Genomic DNA, 17,591 nt, shown 5'->3' with positions numbered 1-17,591 from the left:
ATCTCTTAACGTCGTCGTTTCTGTTCTTCCTCCTTGCTTTTCACGTGACGAGAGAGAATACCCGTGTCCCAAAATACACTTGCTTCATGGATTTGCATACCATCAATCCCACCCTCGCCCTGTTTAATTTGTCAGTGACTAACTTTCTTTCTTCCCTGGGATTCTTTCTAGAGTCTGTTGCCCCTCATAAAACAAGCCAGTGGCAATCCGAAAATAGAAAATAATACCGACCTCAGCTTGGCCGATCGTAATGACGCAGAACATGGGAGACACGATATCCGTCCTATCACCCTTCATCCTAAAATGCCTAACCAACTCTCCATACACAACAGCATGGCCTTCAGCCTCCGGAATCACCCTCACTTCTACAATCTCATGCGTGACTGATTCGAAAGGTGCGAATAGTCTCTTCATCCATTCCCAGATGTGGGAACCTGAGAGATAGACATCGCCCTTGGTGTCATGGAAGACTGCTTTAGGAGAGAAGAAAGTGGTACAGGGTGTGCTTTTCAGTTTGCTTGCATCCAATGTATCGAGATATCTCTCAATAAATCGCAAGGTTTGGTACTGTCGCGAATGGGAATCCCAGGGTCCACGGTGAGTGATGATCGGTGTTGCGGAGGTGGAAGTGGATTGTGTTCTGATTAAAGGCATGTTTCTGTCCCAACAGAACCTAAAATCGGCAAGCTCGAAATGGCGGCTCGATTGCTTTAGTAAGTTTAGTTCATCATAGTCTTCATATCTTTGTAACTCACCTACATCCATTTCCTCTGTTGTGTCGAACTGCAGTGCTGGTGGAGCCTCGTAAGCTGGTGTGCACGAATCACAGCTTCGCGGGCGCAAATGCATCTTGATTACAATACAAATATGATTGTTTAAGTAGGACAGCCCCCGGTATTCAGTGTTTTCAGGTTACGATTATAGTATTTGAATTCAATCTGTCCAATCGAGTAGCTGCTTAGTAAAGTCTACTGTTTGATCCGGAAAGTCCGGGAACTATTTTCCATGACTTTCATGCGGTAGTTTGTCTGGAAGTAATGCTTACTAGTACCCATAAGTCTGGATGTTCTCTTGCTTTCAAGATAATTGATGAGATACCAAAAAGTAATGCTGGGAAATATGTTCTAGAGCTTGTGAATTGCTCACTAACAACGCAATGTCCGAGGATCCCAGATCAACAGTACTCTCATGTCTTGTAAGCACGAGAGACGCCCACCGCAAACTCATCTCTGGCTTGATCCCTCGATATCACGAACAATAAGATTCACCTGGCATCATCATTTTAGCACTCCTTTGACTCGCGTATCTCCTTTTGTTGCACGTCGAGATTTTTAGCAGGAATACTAGCCTTGCAAGTGCATTCCGTGTCAAGATGCACCGAGCTTCTCGATTCGGGGACTACCCTGGAACTGCTTTGCGCTTAAGATTCATCCTTTCTTTTTTGGAGATTCCTCTTCCCTCCCTCTCTTCCACATCAAGACACTGAGCTCGAGGAGAATGATGATATTGAAGAAGTCCTTAATCAGAGTAAAATTAGAAGCCTTCCCATCTCGTGATGATTGGTCAGCAATCCATGCGCCAAGGTATCCAAACCAGTTGCAGTTGGCACGGCTCGACAAGCCCCTGAGTGGAGCTTGCTAAGTCCTAGCAACATTCTTCAGCCGGTTGCGCTCTTCATCTACCCTCGAATCAGTAAATCAATACTCATGGGTCGTCCAACCCCATTGATGACAAGGAAATTTACGGCTAGTTTGGTAGCGGAGTAGAAAAGTGACGACATGACTCTCATGCCTTTAATCCTAAGTTTTCGGGACGACGGACTGTTTCATCCAACCGCTCGCTTAGCCGATGTTTCAAAACATCAGTAGGCGACAGAAGTAAACAAAAAATGTGCCTCATCAATCTCGGCAGCTCTAATGCATCTCAATCAACGGTCATGGTATTTGATAATTCAGAAAGCCGATCCCGAATCAATCCTCGGCGCCCCAGATGAGTAAGAACAACCCCGCTTTTCAACCTTTTCACATTCGTGAGCTAAGGATTTTGTTAAGGGACAGAAGTGGGATGTTCACTACAATATAAGTACAACGACATCATCCCGTAAGGTTTATCGTCGAGTCTATACATATCAGCCAAAGTCTAAAAGCATCGAGATGTTGAAGCTATCCATTAATTGTGTACTGGTATATGGGCTCCTCCAGGCTCTAATGCCTGGAGTAAGTGCTTCTCCATTCGAAGATTTGAAGCCATGGATCCCGTAAGTTATGTTTTGTTGGCTCAAACTCATAGAATCGCAAACAACGAGCCCAGAGCTGACATCCTAAGTAGCAGTCCACCAACCCTATCATACACAAACCTTACCAGCCAACTGGACCAAATCCTCACCAGAGGCTACCTCAAAGTCGGCACCACAGGCGACTACAAGCCCTTTTCCTACCTCGTGACCAATACCTCCGCCCTCCCCAGTACAAACACAACAGCCATCAACACAACCTACATTGGCGCTGACATCACCGCCGCGCAATCCCTCTCCAACGCCCTCGGCCTCCCCAACCCCGTCCGCTTCGGCCAAACAGCATGGGCGAACCTCACTACCGATCTAGCAGCTGGAAAATTCGACATCGCAATGGGTGGAGTAAGTCTCACTCTCGCACGCTCCCGCTCAGCATTCTTCTCTACTGCTATCCAACGAGTCGGCAAAACGGGTTGTATCAGGTGTTCTGACTCTTCAAAATACACGTCCTTATCCACCATTGATCAGCCCGGTGTGAAAGTGGTCGTCAACCCAGGTGGGAGTAACTACACTTTCGATGTGGCGAACCTGAAGAGCGCAAGGATTGTTCTGGTGGAGGATAATAATGCGGTGTATGAAGCTGTGCTGGATGGGACGGCTGATGCGATGATTTCGGATCTGATTGAGGTGGAGCTGCAGCTGAAGTTGCATCCGGGCGAGTTGTGTATTGTGAATCCGGGGGAGCCGTTCAATTTTGAGGAGTTGGCGTATATGATGGGGAGGGATGTGGTTTGGAAGGCGTTTGTGGATGCTTGGGTGCATGTTATGTTGGGGAGTGGGGCTTGGAATGAAACGTTGACCGAGTGGATGGATTATAAGTGGCCGAGTGTTTAGTCTGGAAGGTAACTATTGGGAAGATGTATCTTTGGACGAGTTTGTACGAGTTTTTTTGATGATAATATCTAGATAGAATGCTAACTACTTGAGCAGGTAAGTGGGTTTATCGCTGAAACGAGGACAATGAACAGCATACGGGCAAATGCTCTGGCTAGAAAGTCACACTCCCAGCATCAAGCTTGGGAGTGATGTACAGGAGAAGGACCTCGATAAGAAAGTAATCTGGGTATAATGTGAAGTAGCAGAGATATAGGCAGGATGAGCAGATAAACAGTCAGTAAATAGCAGAACGCCAAGCCAAATGTCAAAACATCATCCGAGAACCGTTCTCTTCCGCAATATGTATCAGCAAGCTTCCAAGCAAAAAACAACACACACTCCCTCACTAATTCCACCGAGCATTCACCTCACCATCTACATCAACACACCCAACACCCCAAGTCTCCCAACCTCCACCGACCACCCAACAACAAGATGACACCTCAGCCAACAAACCCTCTGCTCAAACAACCTAACCTCCTCGCCGGTCATCCTCGTAACCTCAGCCACACTTCTCCCGAACAACATCTCCCAAGCACGGGTACTCCAGAGGAGCTTGCCTGGTGCGATGGAGCCCGTCTCGTCGAGGAGAGTGCCGATTATGCGAGGGTTGAGGGAGAGTTCTTGAGGCTTGGAGCAGTTGCGGCAAGGAGTTGAGAGGCTGTTGGAGTAGATTGGCACGCCGCAGCTGAGGATATCAAAGAAATGGGTCAGGTCTGGCGGCTCATGCATATGATTTGGAGATGGGAAAAGGAGGAGTAAGGAGAGAAGTACGTACCATTCAGCACACATGAGCATATTCCTTCTATGCAGCGAGACCAGAGACATTTCCATGATAGTGACATTAATCATACCCGTAAACGTCTGATTACCATCCGATCTGACCCTAGTCACATTTATATCAGCTCCTTCTCTTCGAAACACTCCGCGCCACACATAGCAAGGGGTAGGGGGACAAGAAGTAAACAAACCATCGATCCAACTCCGCAAGCGTAAACAGCATCCTCACAACCCCATACTCCGCAGCCTCCACATCCCACACTCCCTCCGGCCAAGCCACATTCAAGCTCTCCTTCTTCATCAAACCCGCCGCATATTTCCGCAGCCAATCCGCATCGGGAAAGTCAGGCTCGACATCAATCATAGTCTGGTGCGTAATGCCCACGCTTCCTTTACCGGAAAACTGGACTTTGTAGCCTGGGTTGGACAGTAAGAGGATGGTACTTCCAGGCTGCCAGTCCTTGCAGGAATCGATCTGCGAGTTCCACAGCGTCATCCGCACTTCACCGGTATGGTCGAAGAGTCCGACGTCAGCTAGGTCGCTCTCCGCGCCATCTTTCCTTTTAATGGTCTTGCGGCCCCCGAGACTCTTCACGCAGACGAGGATCTTTGCGCCGGTGACACCGTCGTGCCCGCCCTTTAGCCAAGTATCCAGCGTCATGAGACCGGGCAGAGGGTGGCCCTTCTTGTACTCGAGAGGAGTGCGGCAGATGCCATCAGTGCTACCGGTGGTATGGATCATGATATGGTCGGAAGTAACGCGGCCGGGGAACATGTTGGCGCAGACACTGACGGCACTGACAATGCTGCTGCCGATCTTGGAGGTGTCGGAGATGAAGAGCGTCCAGAGGGAGAGGAGCTGACCGATTCTAAGAGGGTATTGATCGCGCGCGAAGTACAATTTGATCTATGGAGACACTGTTAGCATCGAGCCAGACTGTAAGAGATTTTTCGCTAACTGAAATAGCTCCAGAGTCATCTTTAGCAATCAAAGAATGGAAGCCTGCTGCTCTGGGCTGCTTCGGGGTGTGGCCAAAGAATGTCGCCAGATTCACGATCCTCCCGACGAACGTTACAGCACGAGGACCAGGAATCAATTGCACGATATTCAACTCTTCGTACTCTCGTTCTGGATCCCACTTGCGGCTCAATGGGTCGAGCGCATCAGAAAGCTCCTCCTCTGTGAAGCCGTCACCAACTTTGACTTGAGCAGCATCTGCAGCCGGCTCTTTCTCTGCTTGTACTTCCCTCTTGTAGAATGACTGTACTGATGGATACGAGTTCTTCATTGTGGATTGAACGGACTGCTGTTGAATAGTGGATTGACAGTTGGGATGATTTTAAGGGTGTGGTGAGAAGTGTGGCATGTGAATGAAAGAAAGCCAAGTGAATAAAGCTCGCCTGTACCGGATCGTCCAACCCAACCATCCTGGGCTTAAATTGCGAAATATCAAGATCACATCAACGAGTTAGAAGGAGATTGTGAAGAACAATTGTGCTTCATTATTGTATGAGTCTAAAGAACGAATGCATGGCACTTATCGCCGTGGAGTAGACCGCGCAGAAAGTAACGCACCCATGAGCCTAGTAGTTCCCATCAACCCCCAACGACGCACCACGAGCTCAAACTAGTAATCCCGAGAAGAAACCAGATCCCAGAAAGAACCAGCTCCGAACAAGCTCAGCATTTAGAACAGCTTGTGCTCAAGGGTCATGTCATTCTCGGGCTCGAGACCAACACAAGCACGGAAGATGTTGACCAACGCACTGCGCTGCTTAGCAAGAGCATTGATGACAGGAGTTCCTGGAGGAGTCAATGGAGCCTTAAGCATGAAGCTCAAGACGCTGAGGACGCTGTGGAAGTTCTTGAACTCCTTGGTGGTGGCACCATCAGTAGAGGCAGCTTTCCATTGGATGCGAGTGAACATCTCAGCAATGACGACCAAGTCAATGATCAATGGAGAAGCGAGCAGAGAGTCCTCGCAGACATTGAAGAGACTAGACTTGTTAGCAGGTGATGTGGGTGCGAGAAAGAAGGAACTTACGAGATGGTCTGGTGACCGCCCATGAAGATTTCAGCATAGTACTCGTCCAAAGCACGCTTGTTGTCACCAACAGCTGGCATGTACTTGATAACGACGGTGTGATCAGGGTGCTCTCCTGGCTTGTAGAGAACAGAGTTTGCCTCAACCATGTCATCGACGACATTGGACTTGGAGATCTCCTTGGAGCGGAATTGCTTCTGAGAGCTGAGATTCTTGCCATCGTTGTTGCCAAGATGGTTGTAGCTGGCAATGGAGGTGAGCTTGATACCAGCGCTGATCAAAAAGTCAACCAAAGCAGACTTCATCTTGGTTTGGCCGGACTTGAAATCATCACCACCAATGAAGGCGTTGTGACGCTCGGCGAGCTCAATGCAACCTGGGACGAAGGTGTTCTGTGGGGAGCCGTTGATGAAGGGAGCACCCTCGAGGATACAGGCAACAGCGAAGACAGTGGATGGGGCAACCTCCTCATGTCCGTTCTCAATGGCCTTCAAGAGATTATCGGCGGTGTCGTTGACACCATCAATCAACTCAGCAAAGCGCTCAGTGTTGGCAGTCCATTGAACAATGACCTTGTCGAGTCCATTGTTGGCCTTGAAATCACTTGAGAGGGGTTAGCAAACGTTCAGAGCAGCCTTGGGAGTGAGCGGATGGAGTACATACCGGATGTCCTTGCGGATCTTCTCGACGTGTTCAAGGGAAGCCTTGCTACCTGGCAGGATGTTGTCGGCACGATCCTCCTGGTTGGCAGCGATGAAGTCAGGGTAGTAAATGCTGGGAAGAGGGGTCATCTGAACCATCTCCTTCTTGACCTGGGCCTTCAAGGTTGGCTCGAGAACTGCAGCACGATCCATGGCTTGAGCCAAGTTCATACCGCTGATGTCCCAACCACCAATGACAAGGTCATTGGGGTGAACCATTGGAAGTATGTTCTGGAAGGGAATGTTGACATCTTTGGAGGTTTGAGCATTGGTACCAAGCTTGACAGTAGAGCCCATGACAAGGGAGCCATAGTAGTTAGCGGCACGAGGACCTTCACGGGTGTCCCAGGTGATACCACGGCGATTGGCAATGATACCAGCAGTGACTGTGGTACCGTTGTTACCACCCCAGCCGACAAGCATCATACCGGTCTTGGGAACTTTGCGATCAACCTTGAAGTCATAGACGGTCTCCTTGGGAGTAGCAACGAACTTGCCATCTCCAGACTCCGTAATGAGAGTGGTACGGTAGGAGTACTTGGAACGAATCTCATTGTCGGAGTAGACGACATTTGGTGAGGAGACTGTGAACAACTCGGCGTTGGAGGAAGTTGGTGCTGGGTAGGAGCCATTGTTGCAGGCAGAGGTATCATCAGCGTGAGGAGCCATGATTTCGATAGATATTTATTGAGTGATTGAGAGAGTGTGCAAGTGTGTGAATCGCAAAGAATTATGGTATGATAGTGATTGTTGTAGGAGTGCGAATTGGAAGAGTTGTTTGTTGATGTTTGGGAGTAGAAGAAATTTGGAGTTCGAAGTTAGGAAGGAGAGTATTTATCGAGTGAATGGAGAGTCCGACGCTCCACCGGAAGGAGAGCAGCGGGCTGAGTTGAAGGGGTGATGAGACCTGGAAGGAACGGATCAGTGAATGCCCAAGAGAGAATCAATGAGGTTGAAAGAGGAAGGGGCGAAGAGGTGGCGCGATAGCCTCCATCCGTACACATCCGCCATCACGATCGATCGATTGAAGTAAACAAAAGCAGAGTCTTACGAGTTAAGGAGATTGGAAAACGTCTTGACGGTTGTGGTGATTACACTCGTAAGTGTAATCGAAATGGTTAATTTGGGTTAGGTTGAAGTCTGGTTTGGGTTTGAAAGGTGATTTTTCTGACTGTTGTGGGTGAGGAAAGAAGAGAGAAGAGCGAAGAGCGAAGAGCGAAGGGGGGGCTAGGCAGATATATAAATGGAAGGGAAGGATGAGATACGAAGTAAGTTGGGACGACAGCTCGGCAGGCGGTACGGTAGACCAGCACCAGCACCTGCGCTGCCCCACTACGCATGCTAATCAGCGTGGAGGGGCAGCTCTTGTGCCTGGATTCCCAGTGCGATAAGCCCGCCATTCGCTGTACAAGGAGCTCAAAGAGGTTTAGTGAGGGACATGCAGCTGTCTTGTGCGCTGTTGCACCCGGACGAATCCGACGCAACCCCTGGGAACACAGCATGTGGAGGTACCAAAAGATGGAGAGGTGATAGATCTCTGTGTAATGTCTTCAAACAAATGGAGTACATTGTCTCTCATTCCCGTATCCAACCAAGGGAAGAAACGGCCTACAGTTAGACAGCGTACTATCTACAAGGCTGCAGAAATGCTTGCGATTAAAACAGCCAGAAGGCGGGGTCCTTCTCAGACGACAAAATGCGAAATTGTGCCAAACCTCGGGATGGTTTTCACGCCTCTCCCCAGCATTGAAAAGCTTGACCCCTATTCCGAGCTTCCGCTCCAGTTCAACTACCTTCAGTTCACGTTCACTTGTCTCCACATCCGTTCTCCCTGGTTCTTGTTGACTTTTGCAATAGAATCATCAAGTCGTCGTCATCTCCTTTTTCAGCTTCCGATTCCCTGGTCTAACTTTACCATTTCTCAAATACAGTGAGTATTATGAAGCGTCACGTGTTCTAGTCTTTATCTTTCAAATGGCGGTCAGGTCAACCCTCATCAACGACTTCTTCCGTAGCGTCCTGTAGGTGAGCGCCAAACTCGTGAAGATTAGATACCCTTGGCCAGACTTGGTCTAGAAACCTCACCGCAAGTTCAAGCGGACAAATGTGAGCGCGATGCGGAAAGCTAGATCAGTTGGCAACTGAATCCTCAACTCCCGTCATCATCAATGGTTTTTCGGTACTTGTTGCAGGAGGCATCAATGTCTGTCCGCTCCCAGGCATGGAATAGAACACAATTCCGTCTCAATAACCATTCAAGCATTAGACATTGCAGCCTGGAGGCTCTTCAGCGTCACATTGAGCATTTATCCAGATGTTCCGAATTGCTCAAATTTCCGTACCCGAGTTCTGGCCATGAACGGTACTCGCTTACCTCCTGCAGACCTGCGCCAGCAGCTATCCACATCCTGGCCCATGCAACAACAGGTTGTCCAGTGTCAACATCGTTCGTCATGTCACGAGCCATCTTGATTGCAACTTCTTATCTGCCACTCTTATCAATTTCAAAGTGCTTGGTCTAGAAGTAATTCACTGTTTCACCCGCCGAGTCGCAGCAAGATGTCAATCGGGTGCCGAGATCGTGACTGGTCCCAAGTGACAAGTTCCAATCTTACGGGAAAAAATATGCTACCAATGACAGCGGAACCTTAGCCTTCCAAGATGAACGGCACGATGTGAGATATTTTTTTCTAGCCTATGACCGACTTTCAAGCATCAAGCGTAAACATAATTTCGATTCTCGCAATAATCCCAGATTCGCAGTATTTCATCCTCATGCGGTCGGTAGAAACATCGCTCAGACATCCGTGTTGCAGAAACGAGGTTGCTTGCGAGAGGGCTTCTCATTGGTAAACAGCTTTAAACGATGATGAGCGAACGACTGAAAGAATGAACGTCCAGGCGCCATGCAAGTCATCTTCTGACGTTCTGATCAGACCCGACCAGGAGCAAGGGTTGAGCGAGAAAAGTAAAACGTTTGATGCCTCATGTGGGCGGCGACCAGATGGCCGGATCGTGAGCGCTTCCACTCCTTCCTTCGATCGCGCGCAGTTGCCATCAGTTGGTAGGGGATTGAGACATGATCATGAGGGGGGTAGATCATCGATGTAAGCAGTGCGTCTGGGGAGAGCTGCAAGCCATGGATGCCACTGGCTGGCGTTACAGTAGGATGCTGGATGTTTTATGAAACAAACCCTCTTTAACATTCAGAGGAAGTCAATCTTAGAGATCGTCGAGTCGCCACGATGCTATGTCTCTCTTTAGCATGTCCCTGTCTGGTGGCTCATGACTGCCGATTATTGACCTTCACTACTACTGAACTGGCCCTTTGGCCGTGGTTAAACTCGACATGGAAGGTTCTTTGAGGCTGTGGCGGGTGATCCTCTTTTTACAGAGATGAGGCAGCCTCTTTTGGCTGCTGTTCGAAGATCAGGGGCTCACGGACGGTGCGGGAAATTGTTTGTCGTGACCGAATCAGGATGGATGGAGACCCAGTTGACGCCATTATTGGCCGTAGAGGCCGCCGCAGCTTAATTTTAGGTTCGCGCAGTCAGGCACAGGGAATTTCGGTTCATGAATGGTTCCCGCCGAGCCCGTCGCTACTACTACTGTAGAGGAGAGGGCTACAGTAAATTTACTACTACTGTGCCGAAGGAGACGGACAAGATAACGACGGGACGCTGTTGATGTGAGAACCACTCTTGCGCCGGAGTAAATACGACCTCAGGAGCCTGAGTAACCCGGTTGTAATTTGGGTGCACGCACTGCACGGCACATCAGAAGTAGTATGGGGGCAGCTGCTGCTCTGCCAACGAAAACACCTTAAGTGACCACTTCAAAAGGTGCAGAAGCACATTATTGACATCAGCCACTATCAGCGGCGTGAACTGTTAGGAGTGAGACATCGTGCCGTAGACTGCCTGAATCAGTGCGAAAACACCTCAGGCAGGCGGCAGATGTGAGTGCTGGGCCGTCTGGCGGTGTCTCGTTGATATTCTGGAGATGCATGGGTTCCACCGTAACTCTATCTCTAGGCTCTTTTGGGGGCAAGCAGCCTTTGCGAAGTGACGCCTCGGCGGCCGGAGGGTGTGCTCACTGCTCTGTTAGTGGATGTTTTGAATGAATGATTATTGACGCTGTGGACCCTGGAGTTTTAGTGAGCTTACCTTAGTGAGCCGAGACTTGAGGAAGTGAAGGAGTACCTACCTACCTTACCTAAGGTACAAAGTTCAAATCTGGGCCTGCAATGTGCAATGTGGCAGATGGTCTTTATTGCGGCATCAGGGAGAAGCACTCACGCTCAACTCAACCGGCACAGTAGCAACGAGCAGAGCATCCATCGCATTTTAGGTTGTTATCAGCACCATACAGTAGCACAGCACAGCACAGCACCCACAAAAACGACCAAACAGCTCCGTGCCCCCTTCGGCCTATCACCGCCCCCTGAATCTCGAACTGTCCCGACTCCCGAGCGTGGTCCACTGAAAAGTGACAGGGCCTCCCCGGCCCAGCCATATTCCCTCGCATATTACAGTACAGGTACAGGGGTAAATGACACAGGGCTCCTCCTTTCTGTAAGGTAACGAAAGGTAAGGTAGTTCAACCCCAACCACGACCACCCTCGAGCCCATCCAGAACCCCGAGACGATTCTCTAACATTCAACTCCAGTTCCGCGCCCACGAGACTCTCTAGCAAAGCTTTGTCTGAATCCGCCATTGTTTGCTCACTGTCACTACCGTTCCAGCTGGCCTTGGGAGCAGTCATCCTGTATCGCAACACATCAATCTGCTAGAACCGCCCTTCCTCGAATAGCGTTTCCGACTTCCCCTCCATTGGCACGAAAAGAACCAGGACAAACCCTTCAACACTCCCGATTGATCTGCCACCGCGAAGCTGGTGATAACCTTCTAGAATTGAGTTCCATGACATCCTCGTATTTGGTAGATCTTAGAGTTACCTGGAAACAACAGACAAACACGCCAGCAGGCTTTGGATCATAACCTTTCGACCTCACACTCACCGCCCGATTCGATTCTGGTGGCTGCACATGTATTCATAAACACCACAAATCTATGAAAGAAGGGCTGGAGGTAGAAAGTACTTTGAAGGATGGCATACAACGAGAGAGCTTCGAGCTTTTTACCGACGATAAAATGTTCTATGTGCGCCCAGGATATCGAGATCTCCCACATGGGAGATCATGTATGCGGCGCCCCGCCTGTACCAACGATGGCAGGTGAACGTGAGTTTTGAGCTGTAGAACAAAATGACTGTTTGGCTAATATGCTCAGCAACACCTCCGCCAGATAGCTACGGCAACTTCGATAGGATGCCATATAAACAGAATGCAACGAATGGCCCGAGCTATTTGAAGCCTGGGCGAGCGCCTCCACCGAGAGTCGATACTGGTGTTGCGAGTACGCTAGATTTCGCCCCCAATACTAGCAGAATGCTAATCTTTTCAGACCGACCATTCATTCCACAGGACGAGTTGACCCCAGTGAGCGCTTCACCGTCTCGAAGTGTGTCGCCTATGAGTGATGGGCAGAGATCACCGTATATGCGACCTTTGCGAAGCGCAACTGCTCCAATACATCGAACACCGCCGTCGCCCGAACTACTATCGTCCAATCTTGACAGTGCATTTCCGCCATTCCCTGGTACGAAGACGGGATCGCAGAAACCTAAACAAGGAGGTGGATATGACGGGATGGGAAGGACGTATGCGGAACCAGATTCGATGTATGCACCTGTCAGTCCAAGGACAGCAACAAGTGGTGGGATTTTACAGAGGATGAATACCATTGCTCCAGGCCCTTTTGATGGAAGAAGGAAGCCAAGTGGTCCACCAGCTGGACCAGGTCATCGCCGAAATGGAACTGGTGGAAGTTTAGCAGATGCCACAATGTCGTCTGCAACGGCGGAAATTGGAGGAAGCATAAAACGACCATCTACAGCTGGACCGCCAGGCCACTCTCGAACATCAACCAATAGTTCGAATGGGTCAAGGTCTGGGATCATGGCACCAAGGGTCCCAAGAAAACAGGGCTATGGTGGATTCGGACCACCTTTGGGGGATGACATTCAGAGAGAACCTCTCACGCAAGAGAGCAGATCTCAAACCTTTCCCTTGGCGAACGAGAGTCAAGACGGCTTCTTCAGACGACCATCAGAACCCCGTCTACGAAGACCATCTAATGACACAGGCCTGAATGATGATCGATCAACATCGCCAGCGAGACAAAGGAGGAAACCTTCCATGTCAGGCCCGGATCTCACAAGAGCTCCGCCCCCACGAGGTGTCAGTTTAATACGACCACGAGTAGATGCAAGACTTGGTGATGCACCACCGGTACCAAGCAATCTCAACCTCGCTGCAGAATTTGGAATTGGAAATCCATATCACACCCCGACTGAATCCTCGTCCTCCAATGCCTCAGGATATAGCGACCAGAGCAAGGCCAGCTCCCGGTCGAGTCCACCAAGGTCACGTCGCCAACCATCAGATGCTACCAAGGTAGACTCTTTGATGGCTGATTTACAGTCGTCCATGTCCAACCTGGAGCCCAGAAAGATGTCCTCGAGTGCCTCGCCACCGAGGAGTAGAAATCAATATGCTCGACCACAGCCGCAGCAAAGCCTTGCCCCCTCAATGCAATCTCCCGAGTCACCGATGGATCCTGCAATTCAATTTGATCGCCTATCTCCAGCTCCACCGACCCAAAGTCGCTCACTCTCACCACTACGAAGCGAACGTCAACAACCAACACTGCAGCGCCCATCAACCGCCAACCGACCAACGACCGCCAACCGGCCTAACACTGGCAGTCGCCCAGGTACTTCGAAAGGAAATTGCAAAGGGTGCGGTGAGGCAATTAAGGGAAAGTCAGTATCGTCTGCAGATGGACGCCTTACTGGAAGATACCACAAGCATTGCTTCGTCTGCAAAACCTGCTCGGAACCCTTCCAAACTGCAACATTCTACGTAATGGACGACTCACCATACTGTGAACGCCACTACCACAAACTCAACGGCAGCGTCTGTACAACCTGTGACAGAGGTATCGAAGGACAGTACCTCGAAAGCGAACGGAAGGAGAAGTTCCACCCTGCCTGTTTGACATGCGCAGATTGCAGACGAACTCTTCGACACGACTATTTTGAAATGAACGGTCGCGTATATTGCGAACGAGACGCATTCCGTAGGGCCCAATCGCAACCCAGATTCCTCGGCCCTGGTACTGGCGGGCAGGGAACCAACAGGATGGAACGAAGAACGACTCGACTGATGATGATGTAAAGAGTGGGCTGGCTCGAATACGTGACGAAGAATTCGACATCGACGACCATGATCATAAAAGGACTGCCATTCCACTTCGGCAATCTCACACGACCTTCCGACCTCAAACGAAAGGTTTCTGTGTTTAAATATTCGACCTCTTCGCATTGCGCACATACAACACTTTGGCATTTCGCATCTGCATTTGCATTTACGCGGATCCTAGCGCGGATCCGTCTTTATACCCTTCCTTCCTTGCTTCCTTATCATTGCATCTGGCTTGCATGTACGCATGCAGCGCATCGTAGCAGAACGACATTTTAGCCTCTCGCTACAACCCTTTTATTGTTAGGATACCCTCCTCAGCTTTCGGCCGGCTAGCTCTTGGATATCACGATTTTTGTACATTGAGAAGAGCAGCTGGTCGAGGCTGGTCGTTATAGTAGTTACATAGAATCTAATGTATATAATGTGGGTGGGAGGAGCAGAGTGGACATACATGAAGGAATATGAATGTTTACTACGAGATCTTACTTTGTTTGCCTCTTGAGCCTTCGGTAAACTATCGTGACGATAAGTATCGTGTGGACGGCTTGATTTTGGCCCAAGAGACTACAATGGGGCTGAATCGTGTATAGGATCGTATGCATGCTATTCATTTCGTCGTCTCCTAGTCGCCGTACTATCAGAAAAACGCACTTAAAATTGGAACGAGAAGAGCTGTTTGCTTCAGTGCTGAGAGCATCAAGTCACTGGTAGGGGTGTGCTATGCTACTCAGCTTACAGTATCTAAGCTCCATCTATAGCGTCCTAAGCCTCAAATCTATCTTGTATAATTCTGTCCTGTCAGAACCCAAAATGAATTGTCTAGCACTGGCACCAGTGTCTACATCGGAACATTCTGCTCGACAACCAACTTCTCCTTTTCCTTCTCCACCGTCTCCCTCTCCACCTCCGCCTTCCTAGCCCTCTCCTCCCTCTCACTAAACCTATCCGAAAACAGCCCAAAATGCGGCCTCATCACAATCGTATACTTCACAAACTCCTCCATACAATCCACGATCCTGTCCCGGTTCCCACTGGGCTTCATCCTACTGCCTCCTTCCGCCTCGTCGTCTTCAGACGTGAATTGCGTGTAGGCTTGAGGAACGGAAGATTGGTTCGGGATGACGAACATGCGCATCCAGCGGCCGAGGATGCGGAGCGAGTTGACGGCGTTGAAGGACTGAGAGCCGCCGGAGACTTCGGCGATGGCGAGGGTGCGGCCCTGGGTTGGCCGGACGGAGCCGACGGAGAGGGGGATCCAGTCGATTTGGTTTTTGAAGACTGCTGTCTAGATTCTGTTAGTGTTCTCTCTGCTTAGGTCGTGTGTCGGTTCCCTTGAGAAAGACATGGAATGGAGCTCACCAAGTTGCCATGCTGCTCAGGTGATATCCACACTTGGCCATCGCTCCACCTGCTCAGGTCTCGGAGTTCCTGGACTTTGGAATGATTATGCTGGACGTCGTCTTTCACGGGGAGACCTGCTGGGTCGTAGATTCGGACGTCGCAGCCTAATCTGAAGAGGATCCGTGAAGCTTCAAATGCAAGTAGTTTGGAGTAAGACCTAGATTTTTCAGTCAACATCCATCCCTGAAGAAACCCCTCTTCGAATAATCCCAAAATTCGGGCTTCCGGGTAAGGGTTTCAGATCTCACCTCGACCGCAGACTTCCATACAGCACCAACACCTTTAACCTCTCACCCGTGGCTGCCAAGTCCGCCTCAGCTAATTTGATAGCGGTACTCAGTTCCAGCTTGCTGATCCAGTCACTCGATGTTACTTCTTCATCGAGTAAAAATGGTCTATACGTCTTCCGCACGTCTGCATCATCTTTTTCTTCTGTGATAGCGAGGGACCTGTGAGAGAAAGCTGGATCCACCACTATCTGCTCCACTTGCCGCAAGACCGAAATATTGTTCAAGTCGCCATTGATGGCGATAGTTCCAGGCATTGAACTAATGAAGCGGAATCTCGCCGGCTTTGAGAGGCTAGCTGTGTGGCTTCTCAGAGTGGTTGTACCCTTGAACTCGTTAGCTTCAGTAATTTGATACCTTGAAAAGACTTCTTGAGATCTAGAACTCGAACTTACTATACGGCGGAAACAAATAGACATCAGTCGACCAGGGTATAGACGATATCAAAGGTATACAGTAGTGGTTGATACCCTGTTCGGATTGAAAAAGAGAACTGGCAGAGCAGAGTAAATTAGCGGATGACTTCTTATAATTGAAATATTAAACAAGCATTCGCCTACGATGACATTCGCAAAAAGATGTCACTGCTCAGATATGATTGGTCACGAATCTCGAGGCGGTCCACCCCGAGATTGCCCACTTATCAGAGGACTCTCGCTTAGTTGGTGGCAACAAACAAAAATGGCTTAGAACTGTTTACGACATACCTGATCTTGGACTTTTCTTGAACTAGTATGTATGATGGGGTTTGACAAATGGGAGCGTCTTTTCGATGTAATCAATTTCTGCATATAGTGTCTATCGTTTATGGGAGAGCAAATCCATTTGATATGTAAAACTGAAGCCCTTCAGTACTGGGAATGGCATTTGTAAAGTGTGGCTTTACAACTCCTTCCATCCATGTGTCATGCCTCAAAATAATCAATAATAACAGAAAGTACTTCCAAACACTATCTGCAGCTCCTATAGCTTTCTCCAGTCCAGTTGACTCTGACTTTCAAGTTGGAGCCATTTTCAGGAAGGGAAGTGATTTTAGTCTCGGGATCGTACTAGATGGCAATTCATACAGGCCAAAAATTTTAGGCTCACTCTCTTCAATATATCCTAGTACTATTATGTCATTCTATATTGTTGCTCTGATATCCATATTGAAGCTGAGGACGAGCATGATGGAATAAGCGAGGCCTTCAGGATTTCCCCGCAAAATCGACCACCGGGATCATCAATCGGCAATGAGGTCAGGAAAATGAATGGCAGGTACAATAATATACTATTCATTCAGTATATATTCAAAGAAGGGACTCGCTCGTATGCTCAGCGTCTGTTTCATTCAGTGGCAAGGCAAACGCCCATTATTCGGCACCAATTTTTCTAACTTGCATCGCTATCACGTCAAGAATGTTTGGATATAAGATCGTCCTCACTCTCTCACTTCTCACCAGTGCTTTGACACAGGTAAACCTCACGGAACCAAAACCTCCACGGCTCACGTATCTTTATACTGCGAACGCGACTTTGGGGCCAACGATCCAGTACGGTGATGGTCCCAAAGGGAAAAGAGTTGCTATTCCCATCATTGGCGACACGTTCGAAGGTCCAAGGATGAAAGGTAAGGCCGTGTCATCCTACTTCGATTCATAATAGGTCCTTCTCATGACTGGATGTCTTTACTCACGCGGTTTCTGATTGAGCATATATATATCTGAAACTTTCAAGGAACCATCATCGACCTAGGAGCAGACTGGGGTGTCACCGATAACTTCGGCATCTTCAACCCAGATGCTCGTTACGGCTTCTAGACAGACGATGGAGCCAATATCTACCGCCAGACCAGCGGGCCACAAAAGCAAGATGGTCGGATTCATTTGCGTCTTCTGTTC

At 49.2% G+C, this 17,591-nt stretch overlaps 7 protein-coding genes across 8 annotated transcripts; 3 read left to right on the top strand and 4 right to left on the bottom strand.

The window, feature by feature from the left end:
- Positions 1 to 5: 5 nt before the first annotated feature.
- On the bottom strand, positions 6 to 654 carry ONS95_003257 (uncharacterized protein; the record flags this gene model as incomplete). The annotated part of the gene is made up of 2 exons (XM_058496559.1): positions 6 to 119; positions 232 to 654. 2 exons carry the CDS (start codon positions 652 to 654, stop codon positions 6 to 8), a joined length of 537 nt encoding a protein of 178 aa, XP_058353811.1.
- A 1,288-nt stretch (positions 655 to 1,942) lies between these two features.
- On the top strand, positions 1,943 to 3,331 carry ONS95_003256 (uncharacterized protein). The gene is made up of 4 exons (XM_058496558.1): positions 1,943 to 1,993; positions 2,058 to 2,257; positions 2,329 to 3,170; positions 3,224 to 3,331. The coding sequence occupies exons 2-3, from the start codon at positions 2,154 to 2,156 to the stop codon at positions 3,125 to 3,127; spliced, it is 903 nt and encodes a 300-aa protein (XP_058353810.1). The 5' UTR covers positions 1,943 to 1,993; positions 2,058 to 2,153; the 3' UTR covers positions 3,128 to 3,170; positions 3,224 to 3,331.
- Positions 3,332 to 3,544: 213 nt separating this feature from the next.
- ONS95_003255 (uncharacterized protein) lies at positions 3,545 to 5,238 on the bottom strand (the record flags this gene model as incomplete). The annotated part of the gene is made up of 4 exons (XM_058496557.1): positions 3,545 to 3,857; positions 3,948 to 4,055; positions 4,141 to 4,856; positions 4,909 to 5,238. The coding sequence occupies 4 exons, from the start codon at positions 5,236 to 5,238 to the stop codon at positions 3,545 to 3,547; spliced, it is 1,467 nt and encodes a 488-aa protein (XP_058353809.1).
- A 222-nt stretch (positions 5,239 to 5,460) lies between these two features.
- Positions 5,461 to 8,237, bottom strand: INO1 (Myo-inositol-1-phosphate synthase). Of its 2 annotated transcripts, none has more exons than XM_058496556.1 (3): positions 6,658 to 8,237; positions 5,995 to 6,597; positions 5,461 to 5,947 (listed from the first exon to the last, which is right to left on the bottom strand). In XM_058496556.1, the coding sequence occupies exons 1-3, from the start codon at positions 7,362 to 7,364 to the stop codon at positions 5,638 to 5,640; spliced, it is 1,620 nt and encodes a 539-aa protein (XP_058353808.1). In that variant the 5' UTR covers positions 7,365 to 8,237; the 3' UTR covers positions 5,461 to 5,637. The 2 variants fall into 2 exon arrangements, with proteins under 2 accessions (XP_058353808.1, XP_058353807.1); XM_058496555.1 differs by having other exon boundaries at positions 5,461 to 6,597; positions 6,658 to 7,602; positions 7,747 to 8,237.
- A 2,909-nt stretch (positions 8,238 to 11,146) lies between these two features.
- ONS95_003253 (uncharacterized protein) lies at positions 11,147 to 13,996 on the top strand (the record flags this gene model as incomplete). Its single annotated transcript, XM_058496554.1, has 4 exons — positions 11,147 to 11,284; positions 11,365 to 11,938; positions 11,988 to 12,113; positions 12,162 to 13,996. Exons 2-4 carry the CDS (start codon positions 11,806 to 11,808, stop codon positions 13,994 to 13,996), a joined length of 2,094 nt encoding a protein of 697 aa, XP_058353806.1. The 5' UTR covers positions 11,147 to 11,284; positions 11,365 to 11,805.
- A 701-nt stretch (positions 13,997 to 14,697) lies between these two features.
- Positions 14,698 to 16,228, bottom strand: ONS95_003252 (uncharacterized protein). Its single transcript, XM_058496553.1, has 4 exons — positions 16,107 to 16,228; positions 15,673 to 16,037; positions 15,383 to 15,581; positions 14,698 to 15,308 (listed from the first exon to the last, which is right to left on the bottom strand). Exons 1-4 carry the CDS (start codon positions 16,128 to 16,130, stop codon positions 14,862 to 14,864), a joined length of 1,035 nt encoding a protein of 344 aa, XP_058353805.1. The 5' UTR covers positions 16,131 to 16,228; the 3' UTR covers positions 14,698 to 14,861.
- Positions 16,229 to 17,109: 881 nt separating this feature from the next.
- Positions 17,110 to 17,510, top strand: ONS95_003251 (uncharacterized protein; the record flags this gene model as incomplete). Its single annotated transcript, XM_058496552.1, has 2 exons — positions 17,110 to 17,320; positions 17,428 to 17,510. The coding sequence occupies 2 exons, from the start codon at positions 17,110 to 17,112 to the stop codon at positions 17,508 to 17,510; spliced, it is 294 nt and encodes a 97-aa protein (XP_058353804.1).
- Positions 17,511 to 17,591: the final 81 nt, after the last annotated feature.

Source organism: Cadophora gregata (assembly GCF_030347475.1).
Source record: "Cadophora gregata isolate MNR1 chromosome Unknown scaffold_12, whole genome shotgun sequence".
Lineage (NCBI taxonomy): Eukaryota > Fungi > Ascomycota > Leotiomycetes > Helotiales > Ploettnerulaceae > Cadophora > Cadophora gregata.
Note: the sequence above shows the minus strand (reverse complement) of the source record. Positions and strands in the feature narration are given on the sequence as shown.

What these genes read in the sequence shown, in the direction of transcription:
- ONS95_003256 (XM_058496558.1), top strand. Translation starts at nt 2,154, where the DNA reads ATGTTGAAGCTATCCATTAATTGTGTACTGGTATATGGGCTCCTCCAG. An exon ending in GATTTGAAGCCATGGATCCC is followed by an intron (nt 2,258 to 2,328) that starts GTAAGTTATGTT and finishes CATCCTAAGTAG; the next exon opens with CAGTCCACCAACCCTATCAT.
- INO1 (XM_058496556.1), bottom strand. Translation starts at nt 7,364, where the DNA reads ATGGCTCCTCACGCTGATGATACCTCTGCCTGCAACAATGGCTCCTAC. An exon ending in AAGATCCGCAAGGACATCCG is followed by an intron (nt 6,598 to 6,657) that starts GTATGTACTCCA and finishes ACCCCTCTCAAG; the next exon opens with TGATTTCAAGGCCAACAATG. An exon ending in GGCGGTCACCAGACCATCTC is followed by an intron (nt 5,948 to 5,994) that starts GTAAGTTCCTTC and finishes TAACAAGTCTAG; the next exon opens with TCTCTTCAATGTCTGCGAGG.
- ONS95_003252 (XM_058496553.1), bottom strand. Translation starts at nt 16,130, where the DNA reads ATGTCTATTTGTTTCCGCCGTATA. An exon ending in CTATTTGTTTCCGCCGTATA is followed by an intron (nt 16,038 to 16,106) that starts GTAAGTTCGAGT and finishes AACGAGTTCAAG; the next exon opens with GGTACAACCACTCTGAGAAG. An exon ending in TATGGAAGTCTGCGGTCGAG is followed by an intron (nt 15,582 to 15,672) that starts GTGAGATCTGAA and finishes TGAAAAATCTAG; the next exon opens with GTCTTACTCCAAACTACTTG.